The 15,462-nt window shown below is 42.6% G+C and overlaps 1 protein-coding gene across 6 annotated transcripts in view; it reads right to left on the bottom strand.

Moving 5' to 3' along the window:
- Positions 1-9,515: 9,515 nt before the first annotated feature.
- The window catches only part of NBEA (neurobeachin), a 696,720-nt gene continuing 690,773 nt past the window's right edge, over positions 9,516-15,462 (bottom strand). For all 6 annotated transcript variants that reach the window (XM_058547999.1, XM_058548001.1, XM_058548000.1 and 3 more), the window contains 3 exons: positions 14,164-14,360; positions 13,220-13,371; positions 9,516-11,338 (listed from right to left, as the gene is read on the bottom strand). In XM_058547999.1, the coding sequence (XP_058403982.1) occupies positions 11,248-11,338; positions 13,220-13,371; positions 14,164-14,360 (440 nt within the window). In that variant the 3' untranslated portion in view covers positions 9,516-11,247. The remainder of the gene's footprint in view (positions 11,339-13,219; positions 13,372-14,163; positions 14,361-15,462) is intronic.

Below are 15,462 nucleotides of genomic sequence, written 5' to 3'. Positions count from 1 at the left end.
CCAGATTGGAACCACCTCTTCTAGGCTGTATGTGCAGCCTTTTAAGAGCTAGGTGGGTCCAGAGCTGCTCCCTGAGGAATAAGCTGGCTTTGCTTGCAGCACTCCCTGTGAGAAACTGTGACACCAAAGGGGTAGTACTTTCCCAAGGGTGGGAGGTCACCTCTCCCTCTTTTCCTTCACATCATTTTATCAGCTACAGTCCCCCCCTTTCAGGTCTCAGCTTCCAGTCACCACCTTTCTCAGGAAGCCTGCCCCAGCCCCAGTCCCAGTCCTGGGATGGGGTCCCCCTCTCTGCTCCCCGCGCTCTGCCCACAACTGTAGAAAAGTAGTGATTGCAATATCTACTGGCTTCCAGGATTCTGGTTTATCGTATGATATATAAGAACGGGGTTACTGGTACTTTTGTTGGTGCAATATTGATTTTTCAGAATTTCAATCTGAAGTAATCATTCACACTTTGATATGCAATTATGTAAAATAAAGACATATTGTCTTTATGCTTCAACAAAGGTGTACGTGTTTAGAAAGTGCTCTGATCACATCCCTTCTCACTTTCAAACCCTTCTCAAAAGATCTCCCTTTAATTCCCATCTTTCCTTCTGCTTGTTAGTTTTTTCATGTCTCCTCAAAGCAATTTCAGGTTTCAATCCACTTCAATAGGCTGGAGAATCATTTAGAATTAGGATGGGGTGACACAGTAAAGCCAACAGGTGGGGGGGTGTGGTGAGGGGATTAGGAGAGGGAGGATGGTGGAGGGGGGAGGAAAAGGAAGGGAGATGAGAGGGAAGCGGAGGAAGTTTCCAGACCCAATTCCCTGCCCTTCACCTAGAGGCAGATACAGCCCATCTCCCAGAGGTGAGTTTCTTCCCTCCAGTCCCCTCTGATCCTCACTGCTCTCCTTTCTCTCTGAACTGAAGCCTGCCCCGAGGGCCTGCTGTCTCCTGCCTAGGATAATTTATTTTAGCCTGGACCTTCTTCCCCCATCATCCTACCTGAAGAAAGCAGCTGAAAGCACAGAGGAACCTCAGGCTGGGCCCTAGACCTCTCTTAGCAAGAACAGAGACTGGGGACTAATTTGGAATAGAGTTATTTAGCTATAGGTGCAACAGTTTTAATTTAGCTTATTTAAAAATAAAATATCAGCATTGTGCAGCTGTCTTGGTATTCCATGATATAACACCACAGGATAAGAGACCTGTGTTGTCATTTTCCTGTTTTGCCATCACTCATCACACAGTGACACTTGCTGCTGACATGATGAGTGGCTTGTTATTCTCCCCACTGAACTGTCACCCCTGAGGGTTTGGCTCTCAGCTCTGAACCCAGAGCCTCACACAGAACTTGGCAAATGGCAGAGGCTTAAAAGTATTAATCAGAAGAGTGAATAAATTAAGTAATGGGGCAACCTTCACTCCCAGCAAAGATACCAGCCAAGCTTTCTCGACCTTCGTGAGAGATCATAGTCCCCGTTTCTTATATTCATGAGTTCCAAAACATCCAGATTTGCTCTCACCCCCAGTATGGGGGAGTTCCCCTTAAGACCTTGTTGGAGGAGGTCCACTGCCCTCCAGTACTCTGCAATGTGCCAATGAGAGACAACCTGTCGAGTGAGATTTCCAGAAGGCCACACACCTCAGTCCTGCTAACTTACTGTTTCCAAGGATTACCTTCCTCGAGCTTCTTTCACATTACATCCTTAGAATTTATCCACTGCTATTACAGAAAAAGTCAAATAAAAACTGCGTTTGCATGTGCTATAAAAACATTGGTCATTTGATTTCTGAGTGCCCCATATATAAGAAATTAATTTCAGAATTTCTTGCGAGGAAACATTTGTGTGTATCCTTAGACAAGAAGGTTAACCTCTCTGGGCCTCGGTTCTGTTATTGAACAGTAGGAAGGATGATGTCTACCTCACGTGGCTGTTGTTGTGAGGATAGGAAATAGTGCATGTAGGTCACATGACAGCACCGGGCCCCCAGTAGGTTCTCAATAAGACTACTAGTAATAGCTCACTGGAGTTACCAGTATGCTTCTCTGCTTTTGTTTTTGGCTGGCCCTGCCAGCAAGCTCAGAACGAACTGGAGGTTGCATCACAGCAGCCCACCCATCCTCTGGTTAGCACACCTGCTGTTCCTCTAGTTCCTATTGTTCTCCATTTTTAAATCCCTGCGGTATGGGCATGAGTTTTGTGAATGTTATCATCCTCAGGCCCTGTTATTTTAACTACTCCATCTCTGTGAGGAAGCCAGTGGTCTCCCATTTTCTCACACAAAACAAAACAAAGCAAAAATAACAAACCAGCACATATACCAAACCCTGCAATAAGCATGCCCACGGTGACGACTAACACTTGCCACGAGCCCTGTGCCGCCCACTGGGCCGTGGGCCCTGCTGCATGATCCTCTTTCCTCCCCAGAACAACCCTTGAGGCAACCCAGGCTTCTTCCCACTTTCACTTTGTGCTTGGCCTCTGGGGAGTCTTTTTTTTTGGTGCCAGTTCAGCCATGCATTTAAGCTATGGTTTTTGTAGTGGATCCAACACTCTAGTTGTTCCGTTTGGGAGGGGCGTTCAGGGCGTCTGTGCCACCATACAGCCTGAGACGGAAGAAGCGTTCCAATACCTCTCCAATACATCACTTTTCTGTTTCAGTCCCCCAGAACTGGTTTTCTTTGCTTGTAAGTGAGAAGCCTGACTAATGGAGGGGAGACCTTTTCTCCAAGACCCTTGGGGGCTCCCTCTCCTTCAGGTGATCCTGGGAGTGAAGTGAGGGCAGGATTTTCCCGTGGAGCCAGGATTTGGGGTGCTTGTACCCCCTCCCCTGGCTCCACAAGCCCTATCCCCGCCTCTCAGGACTGGATGGGGGTGGTGGGACAGGGGGCTCTCACGGGAGCAGTGGGAGATTTCTGATGGAACCGATGTTCTCTGTGGGCGAGGTTGCACCAGTGGCTTTCTGCTGTCCCTGGTAGACATAAATTTGGATCTTTGTACTGTTTAACCACCTAGTCAGAGAGGAAGGGTTAGTTTGGTTTGGTTTAGTTTAGTTTAGTTTAGTTTGGTTTGGTTTCATCCTGCACAGAAACCGGCACCCCTGGCTTGCACCCACCATGCCTCTGGCCTCTGGGCTCTGGGCCCGCCTCCTCTGGGACCTTCGGGTCTGCTTCGCTCTTGAGGGTGACGCCAGGTCTAAATCAGAGAGTGATTTCAGTGTTTCAGGAAATGGCATTTCAAAAACATTTTGGGCACCGACTTCATTTGATGAAGAAAGATATGAAAAATGATTGTCTACAGTTTCCCTAATTTCATTTGAAAGAAAATGTTTGGCACGCACAAAAGGCATACTCTCAGAATAAGAATAATTGAGCCATTTTAGCTTTAGGACAAGCTCACTCGCTGGTCTTTATCGTCTGATTTCACTTTAGACCAATGGCATCTTCATCCTGGGCCTGCAGGTCAGGCTTGGGAAGCGCTGGTGTAATTACACAGAGGACATGGGGCCCACCTCTTTTCCTGCCCCATTGGGACGACTAATCATGGTCGCCTGCAGCTGGTGACACTGGAAATGCGTGCCCAGGGCCGACCTCATCCCAAACTCTCCACCCCACCCCCACCCCATCGAAGGCTCGCAGCCTCTCTCCAGCGTTATCCCTTGTCTGGCTGTTGTGGGTGTTGGATGGAGGGCAGGGGAGCAGGATGCGAGCCCTGCCACTTACTGCCTGTGGCTGACTGAGGCAGGGGTTGTGACCTCTCTGGCCATCAGCTTCCTAGTAAGGCAAAGGAGATGAGTCAACCAATAACCTCTGCAGCCCCCCAGCAACATTGGGCTGGGGGGTTCTCTCCTTAGGTCCAAGTCCTGTTGCCCCCAGCCCTCCCCTGACTTGGAGAGCTTGATCCTTCCTGCGGCCACCTTCCATCTGAGAGGTGCTGGCTCAGACCTGTCGAGCGCTGGGCCCCTGGCCCAGCCTGCAGCCACAGAAGCCCTCCTGCCTTCAGAATGGTTCCCGTGGGACTCTCTTGCCGCCAGAGGGGAGGAAAGTCTGTACGGAGGCAATCCAAGCTTCTAACCACAGACTTCCCTACTAGAGTTTTGGCTCTAGATGCAAACAGGGAAAATATTTCATCATCCAAAAGAACGATCACTCAGAGAAAGCCTAGCTAAGAAGTTGGCTCTCCCAATGGCGTTGAGTACCTTCCTGTTTTTGTTTCTGTATTGACTGGGAAGGGGCATTAAAAAAGAACGGAACTAAACCAAACAAAATCTTTGTTTATTACTAGGTGCTAAGCAGAGCTGAAATCCAAATGTATGTCTACATGTGGTGGCGGGAAGCTGCTGGCTCAGCCTCTCCCACTGAGAGCTTAGATTCTATCAAAAAAGATCGCCAGCCCCTCCTGTGAGTTTTGGCCATGTCATAAAATCACTCGACATGGTGCTGGAGGGCTCCCTTGCTCAGTGGTAATACCTCATAGTTACATGGCGCTTTATGATTTGCAAAGCATGCAACCTGCACAAGAGGTCTATCTGTTGTACACCTGAAAAATTGAGCCTCAGAAAGTTTTGATCACCTGCCCAAGTCACAGAGCTGGTCAGCAGGGAGCTGGGACTCAGACCCAGGTCTCCAAGTCCCAAGTTAACTGTTCTTCCCACATGACCCATGCATTTACTTCTTCAGTGGTTTATTCATTCATTCAATCAACATTTTCAAGGGCTTAGCATGTAGGTTCACAGTCTAGTGGGAAAGACAGACACATACATGACAATGACAACACAGTTTTGTGCTAAATGCCTGGGACACCAAAAGGAAAAGTCCTGGCAGTTGAGTTGTCATGTAGTGGGAGGGAGATACGTGTCAATGAGCAGTGAGAATACAGGGAGATGAGAGCACAAGGAGAGGGGTGTGCAAGCCACCTTGGCACACAGAGATGGGCACCAACTGTGAGGCACAGGGGGCTTCCTGGAGGAGGAGGCACTGTATCCAAGGCTATCATTAGAAGAGTTAAAGTGCTCACCAGGACAGGGTAGCCAAGACAGCTAACCTAAAAACCACAGGAGAAAGGGGCTTGTGGGGGCTGTGGTCACTGGCTCTGAGTACAGGACTGGCCCAGGGCCGACAAATTCAGAGTGGTTGCAGGAGCCAGAGTGAAACAGGGCATATTTTTAACTTTTTTAAAGTAACATTTTTTTTTTGGCTGAGGAAGATTCACCCTGAGCTAACGTCTGTTGCCAATCTTCCTCTTTTTGTATGTCAGCTGCCATCACAGCATGGCCACTGACAGACGAGTGGTGTAGGTGCGCGCCCAGGAACCAAACCTGGGCCGCTGAAGTGGAGCACGCCAAATTTAAGCACTAGGCCACCAGGGCTGGTTGGAAGTAACACTTGTTTATTGAAGTGCAACGTATACACAGAAAAGTACACAGATCCTCACTATACAGCTCAGTGAATGTTCACAAAGTGAATGCACCTGGGTAACACACCCAGCTTGTGAGAGAGAACCCAACACCCCAGAACAGAACTCTAGGGCCCCAGGAGACCTGTCATGTTCCTTACCAGTCACTGTCTCCGACCAAAAGTAACCACTATTCTGATTTCTAACAGCACATATCAGTTTCACCTGTTTTTGTACTTTGTATAAAACGGAGTATGTACTCTTTTGTGTTGGGATTTTTTTACTCAACATCTATGTCTGGTTATTAGGAACAAAGTTGCTAAGACGATTCTTTTCCAAGTCTTGTTGATGGAAGGAAGTAGGCATTTCTTTTGGCTCTTTGCCTAAACATGGGATTGCTAGGTCAAACGTAGGCTAAGAATATGCTTAGCTTTTACCACCAAATTTGGATTTGTCACATTTCTCTAAGCAGAGCTAGGGAACTAGGGTCAGGGAATTGTATTAATGAAGAATGCTTTGATTTGATGTCAAGCACCTAAAAATACAGCTTTGATCAACTTAAGGAGGGGGAAAAGTATTTATTGGCTATTAACTAAAGCAGGGGTCCAGAATTGAGACACCTGTAAGAATGCAGGCAATTTAGGTCCCTAGTGACTTGTGGCTGGCAGACAAGTGCACACATTCTGTCATTTCTCATGGCTTTATTCTCACCTATTGCAAATCGGCTTTGTCTACATAGTGGAGAACATGGTTGCTAGCAGTCCCTAGTTTCTTGGTGAGAGGTCAGTGACACTAGGAGAAAGACAAGACTTCTCTCCCTCACTTCAGAATGTAACATTTCAGGGAAGGGCTCTGGCAGATCTACCCCTGACCAATCACTGAGGTCACGAGGATGGAGCTGACATGGTTGGACAGGCCTAAGTCCAGGAGATCCCAGAGATCAGGTCCCAGTAAAAAATGACATGACAGGGAGGGGAAAAAAGTTATCCCCAAAGATACACAGCAGATAAATAGGGAAAGGGATGCCAAGCAGATGAAAATGAAACATGTCCACTAGACTGTGGAGGCAATGACCACCTGCTGAAATCTACTGAGAGCCAGGCGCTCAGGTGCTTGACATGTGCTATGAATTTTGATCCTCAAAACAGCACAATGTAGATATTCTTATCCCCATTTTATTTTATTTTATTTATTTTTTTGTGAGGAAGACTAGCCCTGAGCTAATATCCGATGCCAATCCTCCTTTTTCTGCTGAGGAAGATTAGCCCTGGGCTAACATCCACACCCATCTTCCTCTACTTTATATGGGATGCTGCCACAGCATGGCTTGACAAGCGGTGCATCAGCGTGTGCCCAGGATCCGAACCTGTGAACCCGGAGGCACTTTTAACCGCTGTGCCACCGGGCCAGTCCTCTATTATCCCAATTTTAAATGATAAGGGAACTAAAAGTTACTTCCAGAGTAAGGAGCCCAGGTATTGGACCCTGCCCTTCAGCGACTTGAATTGGCCAGAGCATCAGGAAAAGCTCTTACCCTAAATCATCTGTCAGCTCCCTCTTCTTCCAATTAGATGACTGTGGGTAAAGAGCCAGTCATTTAAAAATTTAAATATTCCTTCTTTTATAGCCATGGGCATTGCTGTAATCAGTGATTCTTTGAACCTTGATGGAAAAGGCCCTGGCTGTGATGGTAATTGGAGCGTGGTGCTCTCTGGAAGGACCACAGTGCAGGGCGGGAGAGGGCAACCTGAGGCTTTGGGATGTCCGGGCAGTGGGAAGAGGGAAGTTGGTGGGCTCCTGAGCATCCTTGCCAACTTTGTCATTTTGCCCAGGGATCTGGTACTCATCTGTTTATCCACACATTTAGCAAATCTACCTTTATTGACAATCTACTCTGAATCCAACACTGGGCTAAGGATACAAGATAAAACAGTCCCATTGCCAAGAAGCTCACAGTCCTGAGGGAGCAGGAGCAAGTCAGCTCCGACAATACACTACTTAGTGCCGGGACAGGGACATGCCAGATGTGAGGAAAGCCTCGCAGAGGAGGGCACACCTGAGCTGAGTCTACAACAATAAGTAGAAGTGTTATGATGTTGTAATTGACTTTAAAATATCCAGTATATACAATGTGATAGTATGTGTTAACGCACACTGCATTCTAGAGGTCAGTCAGTTGCCCTGATCAAAATTTACACTCCAGATCATTTACTCAGTAAAGTCTCAATGTAAAGTCAAGGAGCAGAACTCCAGCTTCCTTATCCCACAGGAAACCAGAAACTTTATTAGGATAGTGAATGCTGAGAATGGCTTTTCAGCGGGGAAATTACTGGCTTCCTAATTAGCATAATGGATGATATAAAAGGTCTGTCATTGATGAAATTAGTGGTATTTAATATGTGTGAATTCAACATACACTGGCTACAGTACTCTAGAGACCTTTCCTACCTCTCCATAACCAGGTATAAGAACCTACTGAGGCTTTTAGCCTATACTCTTGGGTGGTGTCCAAGGCTTGATACCTAAATGATTGGGTTGGAGGATTCTGCTTGCTGATGGCATTACAAAGCTAACGGGATCCTGCTTCGAGAATATTGGCGTATCTGCTTTCAGTGTTCCTTCGTGTAAAATGGTCAGCAGATCACCTAACAAGGCGCTGGACTTCCAGACGCTCACAGAAGAGTTCTATGAATGGTCTTGTGCTTGCTCGCTAAAGCGTGTCTGATGAGAATTTCTCTCTATGTGTGACAGAAACTGGTCCTAAAAATTGTTTTCATCATAACATAGTGAGGATGTGGGGTTTGGGGACCACTTTACCCGCCAAAAAGACCGTGCATGAGCAGATTGGTTTAGGGCAATTTGCAACAAGGAGATCAGTGGGACGGCGCGGACAAAGAGGAGCTCTCCAGTCAGGGAGGGCAGTAGGGACCAAGGCACAGGGGAGTTCTCAGCAACTGGTCAATAGGTGGGTTTGCCTGAGGTGCAGGGAACCAGGCGGAGGGACAGGTGAGAATGTGTCCCTCCTGAAGGACTTCTGTGCTCTACTGAGTTTGGACTTTATCCCTCAAATCAGTGTTGTTGAAATTGTGCCCAAGGACGACCCACATCAGAATCACCCAGGGGTGATGGGGCCCTAGATTCTGCTCTTAAAAATAAGCTCTTCTTGCAATTTTTCACCTACCGGAGTTTAAAAATATGGGGAAGCCACGGCAGGGTGCTCAGCAGTAGGATGACTGGGTTGGTGGTGTAGCCAGGCCCTCTGGCAGCAGGGTGGGTGGAGTATGTAGGAGAAGTCTGACGAGAGGTCTAGATACCCCTCAGGAGGTTTCGGTGACTGTCCAGATGATGGAAGGAGGGGAGTTGGTTTAAAAAGACCCTTTAGGCAGTAGCCAGTGTGACTGAGTGACTGATGGGCTGCAAGAAGGGCTGGGTTGAGAGACCCAGCCAGGCTTATGATGACTGACAGATGCCTGGTTTGGGGCTAGGATGGAGAGTGACAGTAGCAAGCCTTGCTCAGGCTACAGCTGGTTCTGTCCTTTTCGCCCTGAGAATGCAGATGGAAGCTTACTTGCAGTTCTGTCACTCCCTGGGCCTGTCTGGGCTGCCGCCCCCAACGCCCACGCCAATTTGAGTGACCGAAGCCTCCTCAGCACCATTCCAGCCACCTGCCCTGCCTTGGTCGGCAGCTGCTTCGCTCCTCCAGGTCTCTCAGTCCCTGCCTCTGTCATGCCTGGTCGATGATAAATTCCAGAAAGCATGGTTCAAATGAAAAGAGCATTATTTGATAACATGCATATAATGAGCAGTTATACCCTTCACCATCACCTGCATTTAGTTCCTTTTAAATAAAATAAAAATAACCTAAAAAGTGGATGATGCGGAAGAAACAACAAGGGCTGGTTCCCTCTGGTCACCGTTACCCCAAATCCCTGCCAGATGGTCAAGCAGAGTGGCTCATGTTTCAGCAAATTACGGGACCTCATTAGGACTCCATTTCATGTTTTTAGATGCTGTAGATCTTTATACGAGGTGATGTTGATTTCTGAAACTTGTATGACAACATAACGAAGGCACATAAGTGAAGTGTCTAATGAAATGTGAAACAGTGAATTCTTTGCATATTTTATTGTTCTTTTTTTTTGATTTCCAACTCACACACATCTGGCATATTTTACATCTTTGCAATAAAACATGGTTACAATAGCTTAAGGAATTTATATATCCAAAATATTTCACCATGATCTCAAGATGAAATGAACTTGCCTTACAGATGTTCAGGATCCTCCCAATTCTAAGCTACAAACTCAAGATATTGCTTACAGCCTGGTGATGAATAACTTAATCATTATGCTGATTCCCCAGAATTTCAGAATCTCATAAATACAAACAACAATGAAGAAGGAATTCAGTGCTAAAACTTACTAGTACAAGGTGGATAACAAATAAGTAATCACATCAATAAATAATGATATGTTTCTGATGCAAAGTGCCAATACAAAGAACCCATTATCTTGTTTTATCTTTTTAAATAAATGACTGCAAGTGAGTGTAAATTCTGAGAAAATTACATTCCTGTAACATGCCTCATAGCCCTACCGACACAATATGTACATCTATGACGATACAGTCACCAAATATACAAAGAAGAAACATGAATAAAGTGTATATACCCCTGGGTGTATAACTTGATCAGTACAATGTATGGAAAATCATTTGATAGCCATTATTTTATATCATAAAAGATGAAGTGCCTTAGGCTAAGAATGTGGCTTTAGGTGAGAATTTCACAAGAACCTAAAAGAATAACTTCAGTTATTGTTATAATAAAGTCCAACTTATTAAAGAAACTAAGCTATTGAAGAACCAAAGGAAAAAACAAAAAACAAAAAAAGTTAGCATCAGATTCTCCTCCCCTAATGTACACACACTAAGCCAGCAGGATGACTCTGGAAGAGATGTCCAGGAGTTGGGAAGTCATTACTATGGAAATAACGATCATGACTCCTATTTATACAGTGAAAACCAGGACCTCATCCCTAAGCCCCCTTTCTGCTGTGTCTTCAAATTATGAAGGGTAGGGCTGAATTTTCTTCTTTGTATAAAGTACCAAAAATGGCAAATAATGGCTTAGTATCCAAATGCTTTATGAGCAAATTTTACTTAGTAGGGAAGAAGAATTTAGATTCAAAAGTGCAAACCATATTTTGGTGAAAATGTCAAAAATTACTCATTGAGCCCAAATTCAACCCTTTCATACAAGCTGTGTCCTTGGACAGATCTTTCTGTTTCATAGTGTGAATGCACCTGTTCCATCAAGACATCAGGATTAAAGAACATGCAAGTTGTAACTCCACAATAAAATTAAGAAACATTTTGTTCTTTATACAAGGTTTTACTTTTACAAAAGTATCCCTTTAAATAAGATGCATCTGATGTACAAAGTATCAAACGTGTTTTTTTTTCTCAGCTTGAAAAGAGGCTGGAAATGGGATGCAGGTTAGGTTCAAAGCTTAAACTTGGTAACAACTGGACACAAGGTTCCTCAGAATTGTCAAAAGTCTCTTGTGACGCGTCCTACTACCTTTTCTCGATAAACAACAATATATGAAATAATTACCAAAACATCTCCTAATTCATATAATTTACATGATATAAGCTTGCTTGGTAGCAGCTGGTGTTCGGTCGTGAAAAAACACATAAAGTAAAATGGCTGCTGACTACAATGTACAGCTATTGCTGGGTGTGATGGAATGTACAAACGGAGGTCGATGGAGACGAGGTGTTTTCCACCAGAGATATTGCCTTTCCATGCAGCACTTGTGCTCTCAGCTTCAACTTGGCATTTGGTTCTTCATTTGTCTTCAGTATCTGTTCTGATGCTCATAATGCCACCGATTAAAATCTATATTAAAGGCTACAATGCTACCAGAAGCCATGCCAGTGATCAGAGTCCTGGAAAAGCAGAGACTGCAGTTAAGAGTGGCACATCATTGCTGTGGGTGCTGCTTTATACTAGTCACTATCATGATCTCCAAGTTCACCAAGTCTTAGTTTTGTGTTCATGGAAACAGGATGAAAATGCATTCTTGGTCCTCCTGAGGTAAGCCGAATCAACCCCACACACAGCTGGACACCAGACCAGGTGTTGCTTAACTTTTGATCAGACAACTCATCAGATAAACACTTTTTGAGTATGCATCCTCTATATATGTTTACCTATCAATTTATAACTTATGTGCATATGCTACTGTTCTAACATACCAGGGACATTATAAAACAACAAAATAATTGAAATTAAGAATGAGATTAAAATAGAAATAGAAACTTGATCAGTATCTTTCCCTGCTCCTCTTGGGAGATCCCTAACACCAATGGGACTTGGCATATGCTCTCCCATCCACCCTCTCTCCCCACGCCTAGTGAATGGATAAAGATCTAACAAGGCCTTTCCTGCCCTTCCTACCCCTCCAGAAGAGTTAATCACTTCTTTCCTCTGTTACTCTGTTCCTGCTTCCCTCATATACAATTATTATGACTATTTGAGCTCTTTGGAGTCTGTAATGTTATGTATCCTTAGTACTTTGCATAGAGCTCTATCTATGATGGAGGCAGCAAATGTCTGCAACATGAATACATGAATGAATCCGAACATCAGGGTGAATATTTAAACTACTTAAGAACACATTATTTCAAATACTGTAGAAAAACCCATGTATATACAAATAATTACACAGTAAACCATTCTCATTTATTCATGAATATGGACTACAGCATTTTGGAACACTCTAATAATAATCTGCTTAAATTTTCTCTAAAAACAGGTTAGGCTACATATCAAGTATCCTCTCGCCAAACTAGTTTAAATTCCATTGTTTTTTTTTTGATGACATTAGTACCATTTTATTATATATACATTTTTAATTTTTTTATTTTTATGCTTTGTTAAATTATCATATAAGCCTTAATATTTATAATATTGTAAAACCAATATTCTTATAAAGAATATACATATAATTGAAAAAAGTTAGTTAATAAACTTTTTGTTAAATATATAACAAAAACTGAGAAATTATGTACCATATTAAGATTATAGAGTTTTAATTTATTTTTAAAATTTAGAAATTTTAGACTTTATATTCCAAATATCCTTTTCACTTTATAATAAACCCAAAGGTGAATTTTAGGAAATAACTAAATCCTGTTTGTTGTAAACTGGGGAACACTGGAAAATCATATTACTTAATTAACATTCCTATCAATTTTTTGCAAGAAAAGACTGTAGTGCCATAGGGAAATAAATAAAATACAACAAAATAACGTAAAAGAGAAATATTTGAATAAGAAAATGGGGGGTGGGGATTGTTTCAAGTAATGAGTGTCTCGTATCTTTTAAAACAGAGGCCAGCTGCAGTCTCCACTATGCATTTTGCTGCAAATTAGTTAGCTAGAAGTGTGCCTCAAGCTGAAATTCACTTCTGCTGAAAAATGTGTCTCCTGCACATAATGTAAGCCAGGGAGGCCTGTGTGAGACTAGGTGAGGGTCTGACAACAGAGAATAATTCTAGGTGGGGAGAATTCTATGCTTTGGGCAGTGTCTGGATGTGCCTGTTCTTCAGACCCCTTTCTTTCTTTTTGTTTTCTTCTCTTCCTCTGTTTCCTTCTTACTAGAATCCTTTCTTACAGTACTTACTCTTCTCAATTTACCCTTTTCTGCGCTAGTCTTTCTTCCATCTGGCTGCTGGAATCTTATTCATAGCACATTTCACCCTTGGTAGAATGTAAAGAACTTTCAGTGATAGTTCTCAAATGATTACATTTCTCCTTGTGGCTCACCTCTGGTCATGGGATAAGTCCATTGCTCTAATGCCAGCGTCACATCCAGGGTAAATGTACAGCTGCTTGAAGTCACAGGCCTGCCAGACCTCTACCACACCATTGTCCCCTCCAGTCACCAGGTTCTGGCCATCACTACTCAGGAGAATGGCCTTCAGAAAAGGCAGAAAAGCAAACATTTCTCTCAGTGTTTCCCACATGGTCCATGGTAACTACTGAAAAGCACTCAGTATGGTTCCCTTGTAATTATTTTCTACTTTTAGCCATTTGACCAAGTTTTCTAAAGTTCGGCCCATAAATTTCCAATGTAGAATTCATCGAATTTCTTACATAAACAAAGGATCTTACTAAAAGCAATTTAAGTTACAAAATAACAGATAATATTCTCAAAGAGAATATTATCAATCTAATCCAGGAAGAACTTCAGAATTAAGTAACATGATGTTTTGTTAAGTCCTGAATATTAACAATGTCAAGACTTTTAGAGCAAATGGCAGAGCATATTTCAAAACAGCTTTTAATAATGATAAGCCAGCAATTACAATTCATTTGTGAGTGAAGGGCAATTTGGTACTTGTAATTTTGATCTAGGGTTCCAAAGATAAGATTTTTGACAATAAACTCACTTTTAATGTCAGGGGGTACAGCGCCGGAACAGCTGTTTGTAAAAGCAGCTTAAGAAAAATCTCCTTAATGGTCTGACCTCTAATCAAACAACAGCTATCATCGCCGAAGTCTAATTCACTGACTTAATTACTTGGGATTAAATGAACTTTGGGTTTGCTCAAAGCATCAATCTACATGAATTTATATGCTTTTAAAACAAGCACACATTTATCTGGATACCAGAGCAAATGTATTATGAATCACTTAACGTGAAATAAATAGCCAGTCTTTAATCTCTTGGCTTCAGTCTCTATTGAGCATGGAACATGCAGATTTACCCGTGTTGAATCATTGATCTCCATTTGGGCCAAAAGTTTCCCATTAATGCTGAAATTGCTGAATCGCCCTCGTTCATAGTATATGATACAGTGGCCTTCACTGGAGACAGAAATCAAGCGTGGGAACAAGCAGTTTTCTGGTCCTTCGAGGGCTCTCAGCAAATCTCCAGTGATCGTGTGGACAAGGCAAGGGCCCTCTGCAGAGTGGGGGAATCAATGGCCAGAGTCATTGCTGATGACAAGTCACATATTGGCTCTCACAAATCTGCAAACCGTACCTGGCTATATTCTCAGATTTGTTGAAAGAAGGTAGAAAAGAAAAGAAGTATGCTGGCAAGAGCCAAGAACTGATGTTAACATTTAATGAGAACAAATACAGAGAACTGTTAAATAACACACATGTATCTGCCAAACTTAGGTAAATACTCGGTCTTTTCCTTCATGAGATAATATTCATAAAAAAAGGATATAGTTCATAGAGTATGTGAGAATAAAAGACTGTATGTCTCAGAAGTTTTATCTTAATATAGTTTTAGAAATTTTTCTTGAAAGTTAAGAACTATCAAAACAATTGGTAATTTTCTTTAGTATCATCAAAATTCTAATGTAGTACCACATGAATACATTACTATCAAATAAGTGTTACCTTCCTATAGTGTATACATAAAATGTAAAAGGCAAAATTGAGAAAATTAATCAACCAATTCAGACTATAGCATCACTTTTTGTCTTTTAAATAAACGAATAGTGAGGCAAGAGTATAAAAGCAGTAGGGAGAAGGACTTATTTTGCTCCAATTGCTTTTTCCCCCTGGTAGAAATTGTGTTGATAAGATAAAAAAATTCACTAGTCGAGTTCATAAAAATGATTGATTAATATAGTTTGGTATTACCTGCCCCCTCGACCCCCAAAAAACCGCCACCAAAACTGTGGATGAATTACATTTCTATTTTTCTATCAATTGACTGAAGTAGATAGATATTTTACAAAACAAACGACATTATAAAGCTGTACGTAAATTTTTTCCCGATTACTAAAGTAACAGATGTGCTTTATAGAAAATATAGAAAAGTAGAGAAAAGAAATAGCAATCACCTCCAATATCACCCATCACCTATAGAAAATTAACATTTTTTCCTTATGCCTACTATGTGTCTTTTATTTTCCTATTTTTTTTCTTACTTTACAGGATAGAATAACATTACACATATTATTACTATTTTTTTAATTAAAAAGAAATTTATTAAAAATATCCTGTGTGTCCATCTCTGGGTTACTTACTCTCAGATACAAAAATGA

This window comes from Diceros bicornis, chromosome 9 (genome assembly GCF_020826845.1).
Source record: "Diceros bicornis minor isolate mBicDic1 chromosome 9, mDicBic1.mat.cur, whole genome shotgun sequence".
NCBI lineage: Eukaryota > Metazoa > Chordata > Mammalia > Perissodactyla > Rhinocerotidae > Diceros > Diceros bicornis.
The sequence above is the reverse complement of the archived record's forward strand: the minus strand, read 5'-3'. Positions and strand labels throughout refer to the sequence as shown.